The sequence below is a fragment of the Somniosus microcephalus genome, chromosome 27 (genome assembly GCF_052327205.1).
Source record: "Somniosus microcephalus isolate GS21.2 chromosome 27, FLI_Smic_1.0, whole genome shotgun sequence".
In the NCBI taxonomy this organism is placed as follows: domain Eukaryota; kingdom Metazoa; phylum Chordata; class Chondrichthyes; order Squaliformes; family Somniosidae; genus Somniosus; species Somniosus microcephalus.
This window is the reverse complement of record NC_141013.1, coordinates 8,598,849-8,620,321: the sequence shown is the minus strand read 5'-3', so window position 1 is coordinate 8,620,321 and position 21,473 is coordinate 8,598,849. Positions and strand designations below refer to the sequence as shown.

The following is a 21,473-nucleotide window of genomic DNA, read 5'->3' as shown; positions in this document are numbered from 1 at the left end:
TTCAGAGCCCTTCCCCATAGTTTTTCAATAAATGCTATTTGACTATAATAGGCATTACAGCTGGCAACAATCCTACCTTCACCCGATGGCCAAACACTTGCACCTCCCAGCAGGGGTCACTTTGGCATGTTATAGCAACTTAAAATTTAAAATATTTTAAAAGTACCCTTGAGAGCACAGAGTTCAAAAATCATCATTTTAAAAATGATGCCAAAAAGTCCAGCTTTGGTCTCCTTATCTGAGGAAGGACAAAATTGCCTTAGCAGCATTGCAACGAAGGTTCACTAGATTGATCCCTGGGATGAGAGGGTTGTTCAACGAGGAGAGATTGAGCCTGTACTCTCTGGCGTTTAGATGAACGGGAGGTGATCTCATTGAAATACAGAAGATACTGAGGGGGATTGACAGGGTAGATGCCGAGAGGTTGTTTCCCCTGGCCGGAGAGTCTAGAACTAGGGGGCATAGTCTCAGGATAAGGGGTAGGCCATTTAAGACTGAGATGAGGAGGAATTTCTTCACTCAGCGGGTTGTGAATCTTTGGAATTCTCTACCCCGAAAGGCTGCAGATGCTGAGTTATGGAGTATATTCAAGGCTGAGATCGATACATTTTTGGACTCTAGGGGAATCAAAGGATATGGGGATCAGGCAGGAAAGTGGGGTTGAGGTCGAAGATCAGCCATGATCTTATTGAATGGCGGAGCAGGCTCGAGGGGCCATATGGCCTACTCCTGCTCCTAATTCTTACGTTCTTATGTTCTTAAGTAAACTAAATCCTGTTAAGATCACAACAGTAAAAACAGGGTTTTTGAGGGGGAGGAAGAGGAGGTAAACAAACGGAAAAGGTGTCACCACCACGTGTTCACCTATCTACTGCAAACGGTGCTCTCCAAGCAACATTTATGTTGGTAGTCTAACGCCATCTAATAAATATTTTCTTTTTTTCAAGCTACACTTAAACCAATAAACAGTGTGGCTCATTTACATCGCAACAGTCTCCCATCAAAGTCCACTGACTTTTCCCACTTAAAAAAAAAACCTGGTCACCAACTAGGCTTCCTGAATGGGCACGGATGACAGAGAAATTGCTGAAACCTCACAAGCAGACCATCTCGATTCCAAAAGATGCGTGTGGTTTAGTACAAGGGCTAGAGGTGAAGGCAACAGAAAATCTTTCAGGCAGAAACATACACAAAAAAACAACTTCTCCATCACTATGCCTTCCATGTGTTCCTGGACAGGAACCTCATTCCGAACTAAGCCCCACTGCACTGTCCTCTCAAGAAAAGGACAGTGTTGGATCTATGACATCATAATGGCACATGTGTTACATGGCAACTGCCTCACAATGTAGGGCTGGTTGCATTTGGAACAGGTAGGAAAGCGTGACACTGAGCTTCCGGCTGCTTGCCCCACTCCCACTGTGAACTTTCTGTCCTCAGCCTCTTGCACTGTTCCAATGAAGCCCAATGGAAGCTTGAGGAACAGCACCTCATCTTTCGATTAGGCACTTTACAGCCTGCCGGACTCAACATCGAGTTCAACAATTTCAGACCATAACCACCGCTCCCACATTTTCCAGTCAGCAGATGCTGGTAACGATTCTGCTGTTGCCATTTACAGCTCCTCCAGACCCATCTTTTGCTTCTTTACTCGTCTCATTACTACCCCCTTTTGCTTTGCACCATCACCCCTTTTGTCATTTAATCTCTCCTGCCTTCCACCCTATCACAGACCTTCCCTTTTGTTCTTTCCTCCCCTCCCCTCCCTCTGTACTTGCTTTAAACCTGTTACATCTGTAATATTTTCCAGTTCTGATGAAGGGTCACAGACCTGAAACGTTAACTCCGCTTCTCTCTCCATAGATGCTGCCTGACTAGCTGAGCATTTCCAGTTTATATATTAGAAAAGCTACAGCTTGTTTCAACATCTTATTTTGAGATCTCAGGCCACGTAAAGGTAAGCAATTATGAAATGCTCTTTTAGACGTCTGCTTAGCAACCACAAGAGATGCCGCTTTCTGCCACTGTTATGCCAGCTTATTAAATTTATAATAAATCCTGAGAGATACCGGAAGAAATTAAATCAAAGCAGTTGCAATACATTTTCTTGGGTTACAAAAATACTCTGTAGAAACTGGATTATAAATAGAATGTGCCACTTACATACATGATTAAATACCGTCATTTGTTAGACAACCATAAGCCATTAATGTGCTATTAGATATTTCACAAATATATCTTATGCATGGCAAGTACTCGTTTCTCCCAATTTGCCCTCCTCTTCTTAAGCGTTGATTCACGATGGGGTACAGTTCCATCAGCCCCTGCAGCATCTCAAAGCGACCATTCTTCATGCACGAGATGATTTGAATGTCAGCAGGTTATCGGACCACAGGTACCATCACAGTTAAATACATTCCATCCTTGCCCATCATCCACATACATCACTGTGCAGTAGTGAGAACTCGGGCTGATTTCCCAGTGGTGCAGAAGCTAATCATAGCACGCCTATTATCCTGACCGAGATCAGCTAACCCGACATGGAACAGGGATCGAATGCGGGACCTTTCGAATCTGTGGGGTTTATTGCCACATGGGGAAGTGCATTTAGCAAATGAGCTGTCAGCACAAGTTCAGGTGAGGGAAAAAGAGGAAAGAACAGGAATCTTACAGTCCCTCTGATATATGGCTTTGAAACAAATGATTACTGTAATATGCAATTCTGAAAACCTTCAATCAGAATAGCATTTCCTTTGACCAGCGAAGAAAACTCGACATAGTCTGCATTATCTTGTTGCAGTCACGGTATTCTCGCGCATATTGAAGAACGATTTTTCATACGAGTGTATGGAAACAACAACCATCAGGTCTAGTTTTCACACTGCACCATCTGCCAGAAATTTATCTGGGTTCAGACTAGATTACTCCTGATGTGACCCAAATATTCTGCAGTCTTAACTCTTTCAATGCCAGATTTGAAGAAATATCTATTTCACAAATACAATTTATCTCACTTCCATTTCAGGAAATCGCCTCACAAAGAAACTTCCACCACATAGTAACCACAAATTGAAGTCGCACACAAAAATCTCAACTCGCCAATGCAAACATGCTGAGAAGCAAGGTTTCTGACTAACAGATACCTATAGGAGTGGAGCTGACTGGAAGTGTAGGGGTCTCCCTCTATCACCTGCACTCCGCAGTATAAACACTCCAGGCTCGGATGACCAATGGCATTGGAAACCCCCAAAAATGTGGATCGATGAATAAGCTGGGTTAAGGGAGCCAGTTTCATTTAAGTAAAAATATAAGTAACCGGTCCAGTACGGTTCCACCAATATCCAATGGGTCTCTGCATTCCACTGTAAAGTCCAACACCTGACCTTAAAAGTAAAAGGGGGAAAGTGATGCAGGAAGATCACAGGAGGGAAACAATTGAATATAAAAGCATTCGAGAAGAGAGCCAGCACACTCATTCTGCTCAAATGGATGCACCTTAAATTAATCTCACCACCAGTACTTCATTCTAGTGTTACACAACTCAAAATGTTCTCTCTAGACACAACTGATGCTTGGAAGGTCAAATTCTATAAACTAGGTGCTTTTCCACAGTATGCAAATTTCACAAAACCGGGATAGCAATTACATTTCACCATGCAAGCACCACTGATTCCCGAAAACAAATCGGTCCTATATTTTCTACTGCAAACACCACGCTTCTCTAACACACGGTTTTATTCTTTTGTTCGACTTGGCAGCCCCTTACTGTACAGCAACAGTGGCTTTAAAAGGTACAGAGATTCAAGTTGGGAGTCTCCTCGGCAGGAGTTTGAATTTATCAATGTCAAGACAATCATGAGCTTGCAAGCAGCATACTAATTTGAAACACTAAACAAGGTATCGGAGAAATGTCTTGTGCAGTTTGGAGAATCTGGTACAGCATTTGAGGTGACCGTTCAGAAATATATGGTTGGCTCTCATCATTTCAGCTTTGAATCATGGGGGGCAAAAACTGGGCCAAAATGGAAAATATACATATCTTTTAAAAACAGTAAGAAGCGCAGTGCCATATGGAGAGCTTCTCCATCATCACCATCACTGACAAGGGGATACCTCGTCTGTTATTTACAGCCTGTGAAATCAGGTGGTCGATATAGAGCTGGCAACTAGTACTGCTAAAGCTACTGTAGAGCTACTTAGATTCAAGATGATTTTCACGGTCTTCACGGAGCGAGGAGACCACAAAAATATTACTACAAATACTGAGGTCTGATAGCCTGTGGGCAGCACAGCAAATAATGGGATTTTGAAATTCCACAAATACACTGCACTACAAACCTTCACTTGTCCAAATATGAGCAGTTTTACAGTAATGAGATCCCCCAAAACTGGATAGATTGCTTGCAACAGACACTCGGTATGCATCCTTGGCTGCTCTTGGGAATTACTATTGGCAATCGTATGATCACATCTGGGAGGGTGATAGGACAGTCCCCAATTACTTAAAAATCAACAAGCTAACCTGCAGATCATCTTTGTAACCACCAAGAAATTAATTTCTATGTTCAACATTTGTAATTCATTGATATAGTTCATATAATCCTTTACATAACTGCAGTACTATCCTATTAATTTTTCCTGTTGATTGAGCACCAAATTCACTGGGCGAATAAGTATAGGATGTTGATGCTGAGGAATTAAACACTCAGGCAGTCTTAGATTAAACATTGCTTGGCACCATTTATTTTAAATAAGGAGGCGATTGGCCTTTGAACAGCCTTGCAAGGTTTGCATGAATGTGATTGTGTAGCGACACTGAATGGCCTCCTTCTGTGCTGTAATCGTTACGATTCTGAATTTGTGAGAGCGAGAAACACGAGCTGAAGAATGGACAATTTAACAAATTTAACAGTTTTAAATCAAACAAAGCCAATTTGTCTCTTTTCTCTAGAAAAGAGAAGTCTTGGGGTGACCTAACACGGGTCTTTATATGAAGGGGTTCGATAGGATACACATGGAGATGTTTCCACTTGTGGGGGAGTCCAAAACATAAGATAATCATTAATAACTCCAACAAGGAATTCAGGAGAAACGATTTTACCCAGAGAGTGGTTAGAATGCGGAACTCGCTACCACATGGAATAGTTGTGGCGAATAGCACAGATGCATTTAAGGAGAATCTAGATAAGTACATGGGGGAGAAAGGGTATGCTGACAGGGGGAGATGAAGTAGGGTGGGAAGAGGTTCGTGTGGAACATAAACACAGGCACAGACCAGTTGGGCCGAATAGCCTATTTCTGTGCTGTAAATGCTATGTAATTTTTAACCACATTGACAGGATGTGCAGAGCTTAGTCAAGAGCTAATGATTTACACAAAACTGCAATCTAACACTTCTGACATGTTTACATCTCATCTTCAAATAGAGAAAGAAAATATATTTTAGCATTCAATTCATTAAAATCACCAAGTACCTTTTCAGCATTTCAGACAAAAATGTCAGTATATTTGTCAACCGCAAATAATTTAAACAAATACATCTGAAAATAAAAGTAATTCTGACATTTACCGAAAGTCCAAGAGCGTTTCAAAAGACTTTTAGACACCTTCAAAACAGTGATCTAGTCAAATTGTAAAGTATTTGGAAACTTTGGTAAGATCATTGGAAATAAATATGATACATCATTCTTTTAGATTTGCTTTTAGATAATGTACCCAGGGTTATTTGCTTTAAACACTTAATTATTTTTCAAGTTTTCAAGTTTCCAGCAAGTTTTAATGAATATAATTTTTGAATAGCTACCAAAAATCTTGATAAATTGAGTTTCCTGTTGGTATTGCATTTACTTACATTTCTGTAAGAAGGTCCTTCTTGAGTTATGGCTAACTAGTAATCTGTTTGTAGAAATACTGGGCTGGGTAGAGTAGGAGCAGATACTGAAGAGACAGAGCAATAGTGACCAAGATGCAAAAAGGAAAGGCTGAGGAGCAAGAATGGAAGAGCGACCTCCCATTGTACACAGAAAGGGCTGTAAAAACACCCAACTGCAGTTTAAGTTTAGGTAGTGATGAGACAATGCTGCTTACAGAATCTCAAATCAAGACATGTAGATAGAACCATCTACTATATTCAAAAGCGACCCAAAATTCAACTGAGGCGTGTGTATGTGGGGGGAGGGGGTGAAGAAGTTGGTTTAAACCTTGGTGTCACATTATAGACAAGAGGGGCTTAATCAAATGAAACAAACAAACTTGCATTTCTATAGCGCCTTTCACCACCTCAGGACATCCCAAAGCGCTTCACAGCCAATTAAGTACTTTTTGAAGTGTAGCCACTGTCGCGATGTGGGGAAATGCAGCTATTTGTGCATACCAAAGTTTCACAAACAGCAATGAGATAAACGACCACAGAATCTGTTTTAGTGATGTTGGCCAGGACACGGGGAGAATTTCCCTGCTCCTCTTCAAAGAGTGCCGTGGGATCTTTTACACGCATCTTGAGGGGGCCTCGGCTTACATCTCATCCAAAAGACAACACCTTCAACAGTGCAGCACCGCACTAGGGTGTCAGACTAGATTATGTGCTCAACTTTGGAGTGGGGTTTGAACCCACAACCTTCTGACTCAGAGGCAAAAGTGCAACCAATAAGCCAAGGCTGAAAACATGAAGGAGGTAGAAAAAAAAACCACACACAATCCTCTCCAGTGCTTCCACTAGAAGTTTTTTTTCGGAGGGGGCAAGGGAGGAAGAGAATAACATATTTAAAGATGTCCTTTTAGCACCATTAAAAAAGTTATAATACTACAGGTAGACTATCCTTTATCCGAACTTCTGAAAACCGAAAACCTCTAAAAACCGAAAGTTTTTTCATTCAGCGTAAGTCGTGCTCACGACATGACCAGAGTGGCGCACGACTTACGCTGAGCAGGGCAGAGGGTCACAGAGTTCCCTCCTGGGTAGGGGATTGCAGACCAAGCCGGGCAGTGTGAAGGAGGTACCGGGAGAGTGAACCCAACAATACAGCGGCCCGTCCGATATTCTTTTCTCCCCCCGACCCGATCCGAACCGCGGCCCGTCCGATATTCTTTTCTCCCCCCCACCCCCCCCCGCCACCCGACCCAACCCCCGACCCGTCCGATATTCTTTTCTCCCCCCACCGCCCCCCCCCACCCGACCTGATTTGCGGGCCAGCTTAGTAGTAGTCAGCCGATATCCGGCTTTCCAGAGAAACAGGAAGGGGAATGAGACACGGAACAGTCGCAAGAGGTAGCCTGAACTTTTAAAATTTATATTAAATACAAATTTCCCAGTCTTATAATACCTTCTGAAATCCGAAAAATTCCAAAAACCGAAACTCAGCTGGTCCCAAGGCTTTCGGATAAGGGATAGTGTACCTGTACTACAATTTTGCATTTCAGGTACAGAACCATTAACATTTTTGCAAGTAACAGGAAAGTACTGGTGACAGCTACATAGGTTTATCCTGGTTGATGTCACCTTAGTGTCAAATTATACACAGATCCTTCCATTCCTCTCTGCACTAATCATTCCCTGCTCTAGGTCTGTCAGGTAATCCGCTTCCAGTTTTCAGCCCCTTCCAAGCCAGCCATTATAGGTGTCCTAGAATGGGGAGGATTGATTTGCCACTGGATTCTCCATCGCGTGGGGGTAGCAGCTCACTGCTGCTCTGCACTTTACAGAAAAGCTGTCTGAAACCCACCATGAGAAACAGAAGGGACTACGAAAATGTATGTTTTTTTCTAGTTGAATCAAACAATAGGACACTAGGGGCTGGATTTTACCAGCCCTAAGGAGGCGGGACTGCCGGGAAAATGGCAGAAACTAGGAGCGGGTACCAACCCCGCTCCATGCCATCTTCCCGGGAGGCGGGTCTACGAGTCGCGCAGGGACCCGTCTCGTTGAGGCGGGAAGGGGATTAGAGCCAATTAACTGCCTGTTAGCAGGTCGTTAACAGGCAGTTTTGAGGCTTTTCCTCATTTTACGCCTGCAATTGCGGCTTTCCCGACGGCTGCGAACCTCGCCAGGGTCAGCGAGGCGAGCAGTGGGTCTGCGGGGGCGAGAGGAGTCGAAATGTCAGCTGTAGAGGTGAGTGATGGGTGCAAGCGTGGACAGAGGCCAGTGTAAAGCGTTGGAAAAAGTTCCCTTACCTTTGCTTCTTTCTGCAGGCTTCAACCCTTGGGGATCCAGAGGTGCCTCATTTCAACGGCAGAGATGACAGAATGGCTGCTGCATTCTCAGATGCAGCAGCCATCTGCTTAGGAGAGTTGTTTTGGTGAGCCTTCTGTGCAAGGGCTCACCTTAGAACAGGGATGGTCAGTGTTTGACAGCTTCTCAAAGCTGTCAAACGCTGACAATTCATCCGTCAAAAATTTCCGACAGATGAAGCGTCATACGCTGATGTCATGTGTCACCGGCTTTCCCTTGATTGGCCGATAAGCCTGCTTAACAAGGTCAATCAAGGAAAAATAGCGTGGGTTGGTCAGACGTCGCTGGGGGCAGGACGAAAACCCCAAAACCAGTAGTCACACCCCCAACGTGCCTTTATTGACAAAATCCAGCCCTAGGATGCAGCTGACCAAAAATTTCCCATAACTCGACTTTGCAAAATCACTGATAGAGGCAAATGCTTCAATCTACACTTCAGCTACAGCTAACGCGGCATCCAGAGCAGGCTGCCTCTACCATTCATAGGACATTTAAATCCACGGAGAAACTATTTTAATAGAACCAATCCCATTTGTATGATGGGCAGCAAAAACTTCAGCTTCTACAGAGAAACAGAACACATCTTCCAATGGATGAAACTGTAATTTTTCTGTCAAAAGCATTACAGTAACATCCCTGTTGTGACTAGATGTCAACTGGAATTTGCTGCAAGGTATTTTCAGTCAACCTGCTTTTATTTCTACTGGTTATTGCATTACAAGTAAACATCTGTTTTTAAACAAAACTTTCCAGACAACTCACTCTTTTCACAACATTGAATATTGCTTTAAAATGGCAGAGAACTTCAAGGTGGTTTTTGCCAGTGCTTGGAATGTACTGAGTTGCTATTTTTAAAACAATTACTGCCAACAGAGCTAAATCTGGAACAAATACATCTGGGGAGTCAGGAGTACAGGATATGGAGTTTTTCAGCTTTAGGGATGTGACTGGCCATACACAATACAGTAATGTGTTGAATCTCCCCCATTCAGCTGTAGCATCTCCACTGGTTGAGATCCAACAGATGGCTGTGCAGCAAGAAACAATACTGCTTCAGAATAGAATTCACACCACAATTTACTTTAAGTGGTCTTCTATCTACCCATAAGTACTCTAGTTGGTAGATTTATACCAGTAGATTTAAAGTATGTGTGTGTTTAAAAACTGCACATGATGGGAAATGTGAAGTTTTCTCACCATGAGCTGCAGTTAGAAATACAAAATGTTTAACTTACCCCAGTTCGGCAGCAGCACAGATGCACTTTGAGAGCCTTACGACCTGCCACTGGTTCCACTTAGCACCTGACGGAGAATTTCTGTGGATGGAAACAAACAGGAGAGCTCGGCGCTGGGCGGTCAGTAAAGCAGCACTCTCCTGAAACTGGCAACTACACCGTAAAAGCGATTCTGTGCGGCTGGGTTAAAAGACCACCATTTACACAGCGCCTTTAACATCCCCGGACACGCCACAAATAGCGGTAGAAAAGGGAACGAAAGCTGAACCGTGAAGGGAGAGATTAGGAGGGATGGCCAAAAATTGAGAGGCAGAGGGATTTAGGAAGGGAACTCCAGAGAACAGACTGCCACCAATAGTGGGGCACAGAGAGAGGTGGATGCAACTACTCCTGGGCCCCACGTTAACAGTTAACGATTCTTTCTTCAAGCTCGGTCTTTCTCTGTTCAAAACCACCATCAAATCTGCCCTACCCAAAGTCCGCCCACGACACACTCATCCAATCTCTGAACATCCCGTTCCTCTCCCAAGGTATTCGAATGTGTTAACTCCCGGTTTCATGCCCATGTCATGAAACTCTCAAATCTCTCCAACCCAAATTCCACCCTTTGAGTGCCAAAGATGACATCTTCTGTGAGTTATCCCTCCTTGTTCCCCTCAACCTCTGCAGCACTTGACACACTTGACCACATCATGCTCCTCCATCGTTTCTCCAACGTCCAGCTCAGCTAAACTGCAGTTCCATGGTTCCACTCTGTTGGAAAGCAGCCAGCAATAGTTTCTCTTCACTCCTAGTAGTGTCGACCAAGGTTCTAGCTTTAGTCCTCTCCATCTATATGCGGCCTTTGGTGACATTATCTGCACTCACAGGGTCAGGTTCCATATTTATGGCGAGGACCTCCAACTCCACTTCTCCACCACCTCCATGCAGTCAAAGTGTTCGCCTGACATGGTCAGAGTTGAGTCACAATTTCGCCCAAGAGGAAACAGGAGAATGTAACTCAAGTGAGGAAGTGTATTTTATGACTTATTCATGCTGACCAGGCCTGAAGAGCATTCAGACATGAACACCACGGTCACGTTTTGATCATTTACTGGACACCTGCTTTCAAATAAAATAAAATGTTTCTATGAGCTAGCTAATGGGGTAAAGACAAACTGCGACAGCACAGCAGAATCAGATACAAGGAAGCAAAGAAAAAGAAAACCATAAAATAGAGAAACAAACTGATGTTACTTTTTAGCTAGCAAATGGTTTTGTTATTCAGCTCAAAGCCCGAGGCAAGTTGGCAAGTGGAATTTTCCTGCCCTATGTACAATCAAGTCAGAATATTGTGTTACAGCCTCATAAACATGCTAACCAAGAGGATGGCATTTAGAATACAGCATGTGCAATCTTTACACCATCATTCTCATTGGTTTCTTTTGCAACCAATTTGTCATTTGGATCACAACCTGTCCAGTAAAGTGGTTTTGTGCTCATTAGCCTGCATAGATACAGTCATGAATGACATATGCAATTGTCTTGGTTACTTTAACTATTAGAATTATCTGACCCATATTATAAAGTAAGTGGTTTCTACCTCACCTGGGACCCAAGGTAGCACTGTAGGCAGCTTCCTTTCAAACTCATCCAAACAGTTCGATATTGTTTAAATAAATGCAGGTAGCAACGCATGCCTTTGTTTAATGTACTTTTTTTTTTTAATTATTCATTCTTGGGATGTGGGGGTGACTGGCATGGCCAGCAATTATTGCCCATCCTTAGTTGCCCTGAGCAGTTTGATACAACTGAGTGGTTGGCAAGGCCACTTCAGAGTGCAATTAAGAGTCAACCACATTGGCGTGGGACTGAAGTAAGACCCAGTAAGGACCGGGCATTAGTGAACCACGCTGGGTTTACCATCGACAATCCAACATCGTCGTGGTCACTTTTTACTGATACCAGATAATTTGAACTATAATTCTCAAACTGCCAGGATGGGGTATGAACTTACGTTCTCTGGATTATTAGTCCAGGGTTACAACAGAAAATGCTGGAAAAACTCAGCAGGTCAGGCAACATCCGTGGACAGAAATTTGAGTTGACGTTTCGGGTCGAATCCTTCTTCAAAACTGGAAAAAGATAGATCGGAGGCAGGGCTGCGATCGGACAAAAGAATAAAAGAAACAAAAGAAGTAAAAAAGTCCAGGGCATTGGCTTACTAGTCCAGTAACATAGCCACTACACTATCGTATCCTCAAATTTGTCCAGCATAATGTCCCCCAAACAGTGTACTAAATAGCTAAGAAATCCGATGCTGTATATATTTAAGAGCGCCACATTCTGAAGTGTGCTCCAAGGTTGCAACACATCTCTGCTGACACCTGAGCTTTGCTCTCACAGTTTACACAGCAACTCATCAAAAGTGTTGATGCCTTATCGCATACTGCAAGATGTGCATTGTCCTATCTATTGATGTGCATTGTCCTATAGATAACCTATGTGCTGTTCATGTCAAGACTCCAAAAACAAGGAAAGAGTTCTTGGTTTTCTATTTCTTTTGTCACATATAAATATTAACTAGGAAGTAGTAGTGGGCTACAGAAGCTTTTAAACCTAACAACGATCTTAGTTGGGTTACCTTGGGAGGTACCAAACAGAGGCCAGTTAGATCCCAAAAGGAGGAGAAAAAGCAGGCCAATAACCCCGCGTCTCTCGCACCTCCTGCTATCTGGTTACAACACAGATAGAGGCCTGACAACATATTGCTCTCTTGTCTAGAGGTCAGTGCTGGCAGCAAGGAACCTAAAAGTACAATTAAAAAAAAAAAAAATTAAACTCCATGCTTTTGTGTCATTGCTTTTGCTGGGATGGAGATATTCGCAAATTTTTGTTCATTTGTTTCAATTAAAGAAGGATAGCAAAGGCTGAACAAAATGCTGCTAGGAAATCGTCCAGTCTTTTACTAAAGGTATACTGCGGTTTGATTATTTCCAGCAAAAAGAATTATGGACGTCATCCCACTGGTTAAACCCAATCCGACAGGCATCAATCCAGTACATGTTGGGAAGGAGTTTAACCCCACGTTGCCAAGTATCCAAACACAGCTGGACTGCTGTGGAGAAGCACCAAATATAGTCAGGATCCTGCATTCTGGGGGAGGGAATTAAGAACACAGCAATCCTTCCAGATACTGTCATAAGCCTCTTAGCAGCTGATTCAGAGTAGCACTGGCATAGGTCTAAAGCAGGCTGGCCATCGTTTTGTCCTATTGTGGGGGTGAGAAACAAAATCTGAATTAATTGGTGTCTACTTGAATAAAGAATAATTGTTTTTAAAAAAACTAGAATTAATATAGCGGCAATGTTTGAGCAGAATGAAGTGACATGCTCCAATTCCCAACAAAGTGACTGCCTGCAAAGTGAAATTACTGCTCGCATAGTGAAACTGAACGTATTCAATTAATCTCAAGCAGTATAACGGAAGCGGGAGAAGCAGGCCCGGGCCGTCGGACCGTGGAGCCGGCGACGGTGAGGTGGAGGCTGCGGCGACCGGAGGATGTGTTCGGCGAGTCGGGCGGAGCCAGCGCAGCGCTTCGGGACGCAGCAGCAGCCAGGACGACTCGCAGTCCGACTGGGAGGAGGGGAGCTGGGAATGGTGGCCAGAGGGTGAGCGGGAGAAGCAGGCCACCACACGTGGAGCCGAGCCGGCAACAGTGAGGAGGAGGCCGCGGTGACGAGGAGGACGGAGCAGCTGAGGGACATTGTGCTCCCACTGCCACTGGATGCCAAAGAATTGACTTTCTGAACACGGCGCTGTAAAAATAGCTAACGTGTCCCCACGGGGAGTAAGCATTCCATTGTACTTGTACTGGTTACATATGGCAAATAAAATTGAATTGAAGTCACTAAAAAAACTTTGCATAGATGACATATTGGGAAGATCCTACATCTATGAGCATGCAAATTGCACACACTATTGAAAAGGGATCAGCTTAATCTTACCCTTTATTAATAGCCATTTAATACAACAAGCCTTGTGTTGTGCAACAGATCACTAATAAGAGATTATAACCCAAAAAGAGGTCACCATGACCCTGAGGGCGCATTGGGACAAGGAAAAAAACCTCACCTTTGGAGACCAATTTACTCTAACAGAACATGGCTGCCATGAAAAGACATCTCCAGTGCTTACACATACAATTACCATAATAAACTGCTGAGCCATCCTGTTTCCAGATATTTCTTTTGGGAGGCAGGGGAGAGTCACACATAAAATACACACATAACTCAAAACTAGAATAAAAGTCAGTGGGCAAGTTATAAATTTAACTTCTTTTCAATTTTGATGAGAAATAAAGCCCTCAAGTCAGAGTTGTAATGTATCTTCCATGTTTCGTCGAACCACCAGTGAAGCCAGGTAACGGAAGTGCACATCCACGTAAAAGAAGTGTACAACGTGACAGCAGACACGATGGGGGCAATTTTAACCCACCCGGCTGGCAGAAATGGGGCAGCCGTGCAGCTGAAATCCCTTCCGAAAACTTACCTCTCCGTTCCCGCTCTACTCGCGATTTTGTACGATGGCTGATGAGCCCAGCTGACTCAGATGAGCGAGCCTCATTAACCCATGCAAATCAGGGACGTAATTAGGGCCCCAGCAACATTTTAACCACCAACTCAGCAGGACACGCAAGACAGAATTGCGCACTCTTAACATTTAAAAATAAAATGTAGATTTTTTTTTTTTAAACTTTGCTCGGCAATACCTGCCCCTGAAATGGTGACTAAACAAAGCAACAAAAAAAAAAAAATTCAGTTTGTCGAATTTGCCTCTCCTGTCTCAAATATTACTGCTTCAGCACTTGGTATCAGAAAATATACTAAAAATGGTTGTAGTCTCTAGGTTCTTATTCCCTCCACCCTATCCAGGCATAAATCTTGGTTTATATTTTCATCTCGTTAAATCACATTATTACAAATCTTATCACAGTATTGACTTTTGATCCAGTGGCTAAAACATGAAGTTACTATAGTTACATGTATTCCTGGGACTCCATGACCTGATCTCAGCACTACCTTAGGGAACAGAGACAATCACCATACAGTTGCAGCCTGGATCAAAGAGCATACTTGAGCCAAGTACCATTCTCTTCCTGATCCAAGTGTAAAGTTATCAGTGCTTTTATCAGGATTTAACATGCACGACACTTGGGCAGAATGGTAGCACAGTGCACAACAGCACATTGCCACAGAGGGGGTCTGTCTACGATACCCCATGATCTCACGCAACACTGTAAGGAGGTACCCAGCTGCATCTACCTGTTTTCTCCACAATAAGGGAGAGCAACACCAAGACATGCGCAGCTCCAGAAGTCTCTTGAATACATCACAAATCTCTTCAGAATTATGACTGAAGCAGCACTGTAGAAACAGAACTGCTGCTGCAATTGTAATTCATTCTGGATCAATCCAAATAGCCACACAATACTGGTGCCAAAATTTCATACGCTGCTGCTTCTGTCCATGAAAGTACCTCACAAAAATGCTGTTCCCTGTATGCATGAAATTCAAATCACTTGTTCAACCAGGGCTGCTGTCGCATGCATTAGGCTACAAGATATGCGACTTTCCTTATTGGTGCTCCAGTACAATTTTCTCTTTTGCACTCCCAGTGCCACAATGGTCAAACGTACAACACATCTGTCCTTATAGAGGACTACAGCTGCATCCTGTTATGCCATGTAATAACCAAAAATATATTTATGACCCCCATACATCAGAGTGAACTGAAACAGCTTACACATCATTTTTTGACTAGATTTAACTTTTAACTGCAGGCATATTAAGTAGCATGGTATAGTGTACATATGCCACTGACCTCTGCTCTTCATCCATGACTTGCAAATCAAACCAAGTCAGCTAGAGAAAGTAGGCTAATGACATTAATTTATCGCATTTCGGACAGAAAAACACTGCAGAAAGTTCAAATCTCTTATAAATAAATGTCAATAGCTCTTTCGGTACTACTTCTGCTTCTTACCAATTTTTGCATGGATACATGCACCTTATATATCACTGACCAGAAAGGTCTCAGCTTCAGCCTCCAACCTTCATTGAGTTAGCCAAATTCAGCCATGTCAGTAAGATCCACAGGTTACAGCGAGGGGATCAAAACCAGAGATGGTTTAGGGTCCCCACTGTTGATGGCTATCCAGTGGCCTCTAATGAAAATGTACACGTTTGATTGCGATTTGCTTATTGAATAGATCGAACGTTCCCAGTCACACTTATGCGGGCACTTGGATGAGGTACAGGTTGAGCTTCCAAAATCCAGAGTTCCGGAATCCTGACTCTGGGACGATTGGTGATAGGGTCGTCCAGAATCTGTAAAATGTTCCGGAATCCGGACACCCTGTCAAACCGTTTCCGTCGCCAGCCAGGCCCAGTGAAAAGTCAAAAAATGAAATCCAACTACTGCTGAGAGTACTGTACATTCCTTTTCAAATTTGAAGATGGTAGCAAAAGATACAGGCCAGGAGGCTCACATTAAGTAGTTACAGAGTACTGCGTTGCAAAAACAAGAGAGGGAGGCTTGCCATGCGTTGCGAAGAAGCGAGGACTACAAAACATAGAAGATAGGAGGAGTAGGCCATTCGGCCCCTCGAGCCTGCTCCGCCATTTAACGAGATCATGGCTGATCATCCAAATTCAGTACCCTGTCCCTGCTTTCTCCCCATACCCCTTGATCCCTTTAGCCTTAAGAAATATATCCAACTCCTTCTTGAATATATTTAATGAATTGGCCTCAACTGCCTTCTGTGGTAGAGAATTCCACAGGTTCACCACTCTCTGGGTGAAGAAATTCCTCCTCATTTCTGTCCTAAATGGCTTACCCCTTATTCTTAGACTGTGACCCCTGGTTCTGGACTCCCGACCATCGGGAACATCCTTCCTGCGTCTAGTCTGTCCAGTCCTGTCAGGATTTTACAAGGCCTGCGAGAAGAACTACAAGGGGACGTCCAAAAACCGGAAATATTGCAACCTGGGCCCAGGCATTTCCGGACTCGGAACGTGTTTCTGATGTCCAAAAACACCCGAACCCAGGTTGCGATATTTTCGGACTTCGGACATCAGAAACATGTTCCGAAGTCCGGAAAAACACGAAAACCAGCTTGGCCTCGGTCCCGGATTCAGGACACTCAACCTGTACTGGCAACCAGGCTTTCCTTCAGGACAGTAAATTAGAAAATTGAACAAAAAACATAGAAAGAAAGAGCAAGGGACTACACTGCAGCTTTACATGTGACGTTGAAAAGAGAGTACTACTTGATCACTGTTCTTGTATAAGAATCATTGTTTGAGTAGTGTACCATTCTCTGCACTAGCAATTCTGCTAACTGGCTCAAATTCTGCACTGTTTCTCATCTAGTCCATCAGTGGTAGGATAAGAGGGAATGTATTAGTAACCTGTAACCAAGAAAGAATGTCATGATACTGTGATAAACTGATATACTGTGAAATGCAGAAACCATAATAATTATGCTGCTTTTTTCCCCCACTGTGATGTTTACAAAGCAATGGGAAGAAAAAGGCAAAGTATTTCAGCACCATGATTAGTTTCTGAATGCCACCTCATTTAAAAAGAAAATCAACACAAAAAGCAGCATGGCTTCTTCATCTGGGGAAAAAAAACCCCAGCAAGATTGTAAGAGTTTATTCCCCCAAAACAGCTTCCACATTAGACCCTGGGCTCATGGTTTGCTCTGCTAGTCTAAGACAAGTAACAATTGCTTTTATGAATTAGTGAATTAAGGAATACATTCTTTTGTACAAGCTTTTCATAAGCCACTTCAGATGTTGAGAACACTACTTTTTTCGTATTAAAACATTGAACATTTCATACTGCAAGTTTGTCACCTAGCCTCCTGAAAACGTTTTAGGTAATGCTTCAGAATTTAAGATTTCATTCACCAGAAACTCAGATACAATTACGCTAATTTCAACTAGCTAGAAATAGACCATCTGTAATTTTTATGCTATAAATGACAGGTGGGATCATTTTAAAAAGGATCTTTCATACATAATTTAGAGTATGAAAATGGACATGCATTAATATTGTAGCTTTTTCTCTGGGAATTGATCAGAGAAGCTGCCAAGACAATGGGATTTGTTAGGAATTTTTCTGTGCCAATTTTGACATTAGCTTTGTCCTAAAGGCCAACCATCCACTGAACTAAAATGAGACTGCCTACATTTATTTTACAGCCGAAAACACTTCATCCCATCTGTCTTGGTAAATTTCAATGCCAAGACAGAAGACACATTTTACAACCACTGTGCATTCACTATTTCCCTCTTGTGTTACCTTCCAGCTTACTATTCCCTTATTTACTGCAACAGGTAGAACCTCAAACCAGCACAAAGCAAAAGGATGCTGCATGCAGTAGGATTCATTTTAATACACGTCTGGACATTTGTATTCTGACTTAAACTGTTGTAATGCCAATTGTCAGTGGCTAAGTCAGTGACCATTTAAAAAAAAAATCGGTTACAGTCTGAAGATACAGGTATACATATAGACAGCAGGTGTGTAGTGTTTCTGTAAAAGTGTACTATCGATAGTATTTGGCCTGCTACCCAACACTAGCTCTAACTGCAAGAAACTAAAGTGCTGGTCATGTAAATTGCCTCTATCAAAAACAAAATTCGAAGTAAATGTTACGAGCATTAAGGCATTCAAAACTGGTAGCAACTGTACTAGCTTGGAATTAACAATCAACGGCAATGTAGTGACCATCAGATTTAAATGATTCAATTTGAGCCCTGAATCTAAGCAAATAAAAAAATTAATACAGAAAGTGAACAGCTATTTCCAATGGAAAGGCAAAAATTCTTTTGACATTTCAACATGCTCCAAGGACAAATATCTTGCTCTTTTCTAGGAGAGAGAAATGCAACGTTACTACATCTTAGTGCATCAAGATAGATTTCCTGATGTACTGGGATGTAAGGGTGCCGTGTATTGGATGGGTTTCAAATCATTCTCGTCTGTTCCCCGGTTGTATTTTCAACTTTCAATAGCCATCTTTTGAACCATCTGCTACAGCCCAATAAAATTTGTCATTTCCGATGCATCTTTATCCTCAGCAGACCATATCATTCCAGTGCTTCCTTCCCAACTCCATCAGTATGCACCTGCTGTCTAAATTCATCCTGCTCCTGCTTACCTCCATTACACTCACTAGCAATGGACAAAGGTAGCAAGAAAGGCTGGCAATAGATTTGCAATAAAGAGAGAACGGGAAGCTCCCGAATGGCTCAGTTGTGAATGCAACTTGCAACTCAACCACACAGAATGGAGGGCCCCGGTTTAAATTCCCAGTTTGAGCGGTTAGCAGTAGGGGTGCTATTCGACACCATCCAAGAGAGCAATTCGCTTGATCGGCACTCCAGTCACTGGACTCAACAGCCACTTCCTCCATGAACAGAATACTGTGGCCGAGTATGTAAGATCTCCCAAGATCCAGTGCAGCAACTCACCAAGGTTACTTCAACAGCATTTCCACCCCCCCCCACCCCACCCCGCAACATCTACCACGGAGAACAAAAGTAGTAATGTCATGAAACACAATCACCTCCCAGTCACCCACCATCCTGACTTGGACGTATATTACCATCCTTTCTTCGTCACTGGGTCAATATCTTGGATTGCCTACTTAAGGAGAAAGCCCATCACCACCATCAATAAAAAAGATAGGGTAGAATTCTTTCAGACCAGTACAATTTTTGGGAACAGTAGCATAGTGGTTATGTTACTGGACTAGCAATCTAGAGGCCTGGACTAATGATCCAGAGACGCGAGTTCAATTCCCACCACGGCAACTGGGAAATTTAATTTCAGTTAATTAAATTAATTTAGAATTAAAAAAACTAGTCTCAGTAATGGTGACCATGAAACTATCGGATTGTTGTAAAAACCCATCTGGTACACCAAGCTCTGCAATCCTGCCACATCCAGTCGTGAATGGTGGTGGACAATTAAACAACGAATGGGAGGAGGAGGCTCCATGAATATCCCCATCAATGATGGCGGAGCCCATCAGGCGAGTGCAAAAGACAAGGCTGAAGCGTTTGCAGCTATCTTCAGCCAGAAGTGCCGAGTGGATGATCCATATCGGTCCCCGCCATGACAGCAGCCAGTCTTCAGCCAATTCGATTCACTCCACGTGATATCAAGAAACGGCTGAGCGCACTGGATACAACAAAGACTATGGGCCCCGACAACATTCCGGCTGCCGTGAAGACATATGCTCCAGAACTAGCCGCACCTCTAACCAAGCTGTTTTAGTACAGCTACAACACTGGCATCTACTTGACAATGTGGAAAACTGCCCAGGTATGTCCTGTCTACAAAAAGCAGGACAAATCCAATCTGGCCAATTACTGCCCCATCTACACTCAATCATCAGCAAAGTGATGGAAGGTGTCGTCGACAGTGCAATCAAGCGGCACTTACCAATAACCTGCTCATCGATACCCGGTTTGAGTTCCACCAGGACCACTTGGCTCCAGACCTCATTATACAGGAAACTTTTTTTAAATCCGGCACCGACGGGACCGATGTGGTGCCGGTTCATCAAAAATTCTGGATCACCGAGCGCTAGAGTGAACAATACCAGAGCTGAAGGCTCTGTATAAAGCAACAAACCCTGTTGCTTAGCAACAGGTTCAGAACAATGGCCACAAGTGTCTCTGTAGCTTAGCAACAGCTGCAGCCACACCCTTGCACAGCAACAGATGGGAGGAAGGCAAGTAATATGAAGTATGAACCTACTCCTGCATTTTGCCGGTTAACCGAGATTTCCGGTTATTTAGGTGCCGGTAAATCGAAAGTTTCCTGTAGCCTTCATCCAAACATGGACAAAAGAGCTGAATCCCAGAGGTGAGGTGAGAGTGACTGCCCTTGACATCAAGGCAGCTTTTGACAGAGTGTGGCATCAAGGAGCCCAAGTAAAACTGAAGTCACTGGGAATCAGGGGGAAAACTCTCCACTGGCTGGAGTCATACCTAGCACAAAGGAAGATGGTTGTGGTTGTTGGAGGTCAATCATCTCATCCCCAGGACATTGCTGTAAGAGTTCCTCAGGGCAGTGTCCTCATCTTCAGCTGCTTCATCAAAGACCTTCCCTTCATCATAAGGTCAGAAGTGGGGATGCTCACTAATGATTGCAGTGTTCAGTTCCATTCGCAACTCCTCAGCTAATGAAGCAGTCCATGCCCGTATGCAGCAAGACCTGGATGACATTCAGGCTTGGGCTGAGAAGTGGCAAGTAACATTCGCGCCACACAAGTGCCAGGCAATGACTAGCTCCAACAAGAGAGTCTAACCACCGCCCACTGACATCCAGCGGGATTACCATCGCCGAATCCCTCACCATCAACATCCTGGGGGTCACCATTGACCAGAAACTTAACTGGACCAGCCACATAAATACTGTGGTAACAAGAGCAGGTCAGAGGTTGGGTATTCCGTGGCGAGTGTCTCACCTCCTGACTTCCCAAAGCCTTTCCACCATCTACAAGGCACAAGTAAGGAGTGTGATGGAATACTCTCCACTTGCCTGGATGAGTGCAGCTCCAACAACACTCGAGAAGCTCGACACCATCCAAGACAAAGCAGCCCACTTGATTGGCAACCCATTCACCACCTTAAACATTCACTCTGTGGCTGCAGTGTCTACCATCTACAAGATGCACTGCAGCAACGCACCAAGGCTTCTACAGCAGCACCTCCCAATCCCACGACCTCTACCACCTAGAAGGACATGGGCAGCAGGCGCATGAGAACACCATCACCTTCAAGTTCCCCTCCAAGTTACACACCATCCTGACCTGCCATTCCATTATCAACGCTGGGTCAAAATCCTGGAAGAATCAGTACCTACATTATTGGGGGGGGGCGGGGGGGGGTTAAATTTGAAAAAAAGAAAACCAACATGACCATAAGGGGTTAAACTACAGATTACTT

At 43.6% G+C, this 21,473-nt stretch overlaps 1 protein-coding gene across 7 annotated transcripts in view; it reads right to left on the bottom strand.

Annotated features, from left to right (window-relative positions):
• pias1b (protein inhibitor of activated STAT, 1b) overlaps nucleotides 1–21,473 on the bottom strand; it is a 153,699-nt gene that overhangs the window by 70,619 nt on the left and 61,607 nt on the right. The window contains exon 1 of one of the 7 annotated variants that reach the window (XM_085968467.1): nucleotides 19,963–20,071. The exons of 5 other annotated variants lie outside the window; for them this stretch is intronic. In XM_085968467.1, coding sequence (XP_085824593.1) covers nucleotides 19,963–20,025 — 63 coding nt within the window. In that variant the 5' untranslated portion in view covers nucleotides 20,026–20,071. Of the gene's footprint in view, nucleotides 1–9,462; nucleotides 9,632–19,962; nucleotides 20,072–21,473 lie in introns of those variants that run through there. One more of the 7 variants, XM_085968472.1, reaches the window with a different exon arrangement.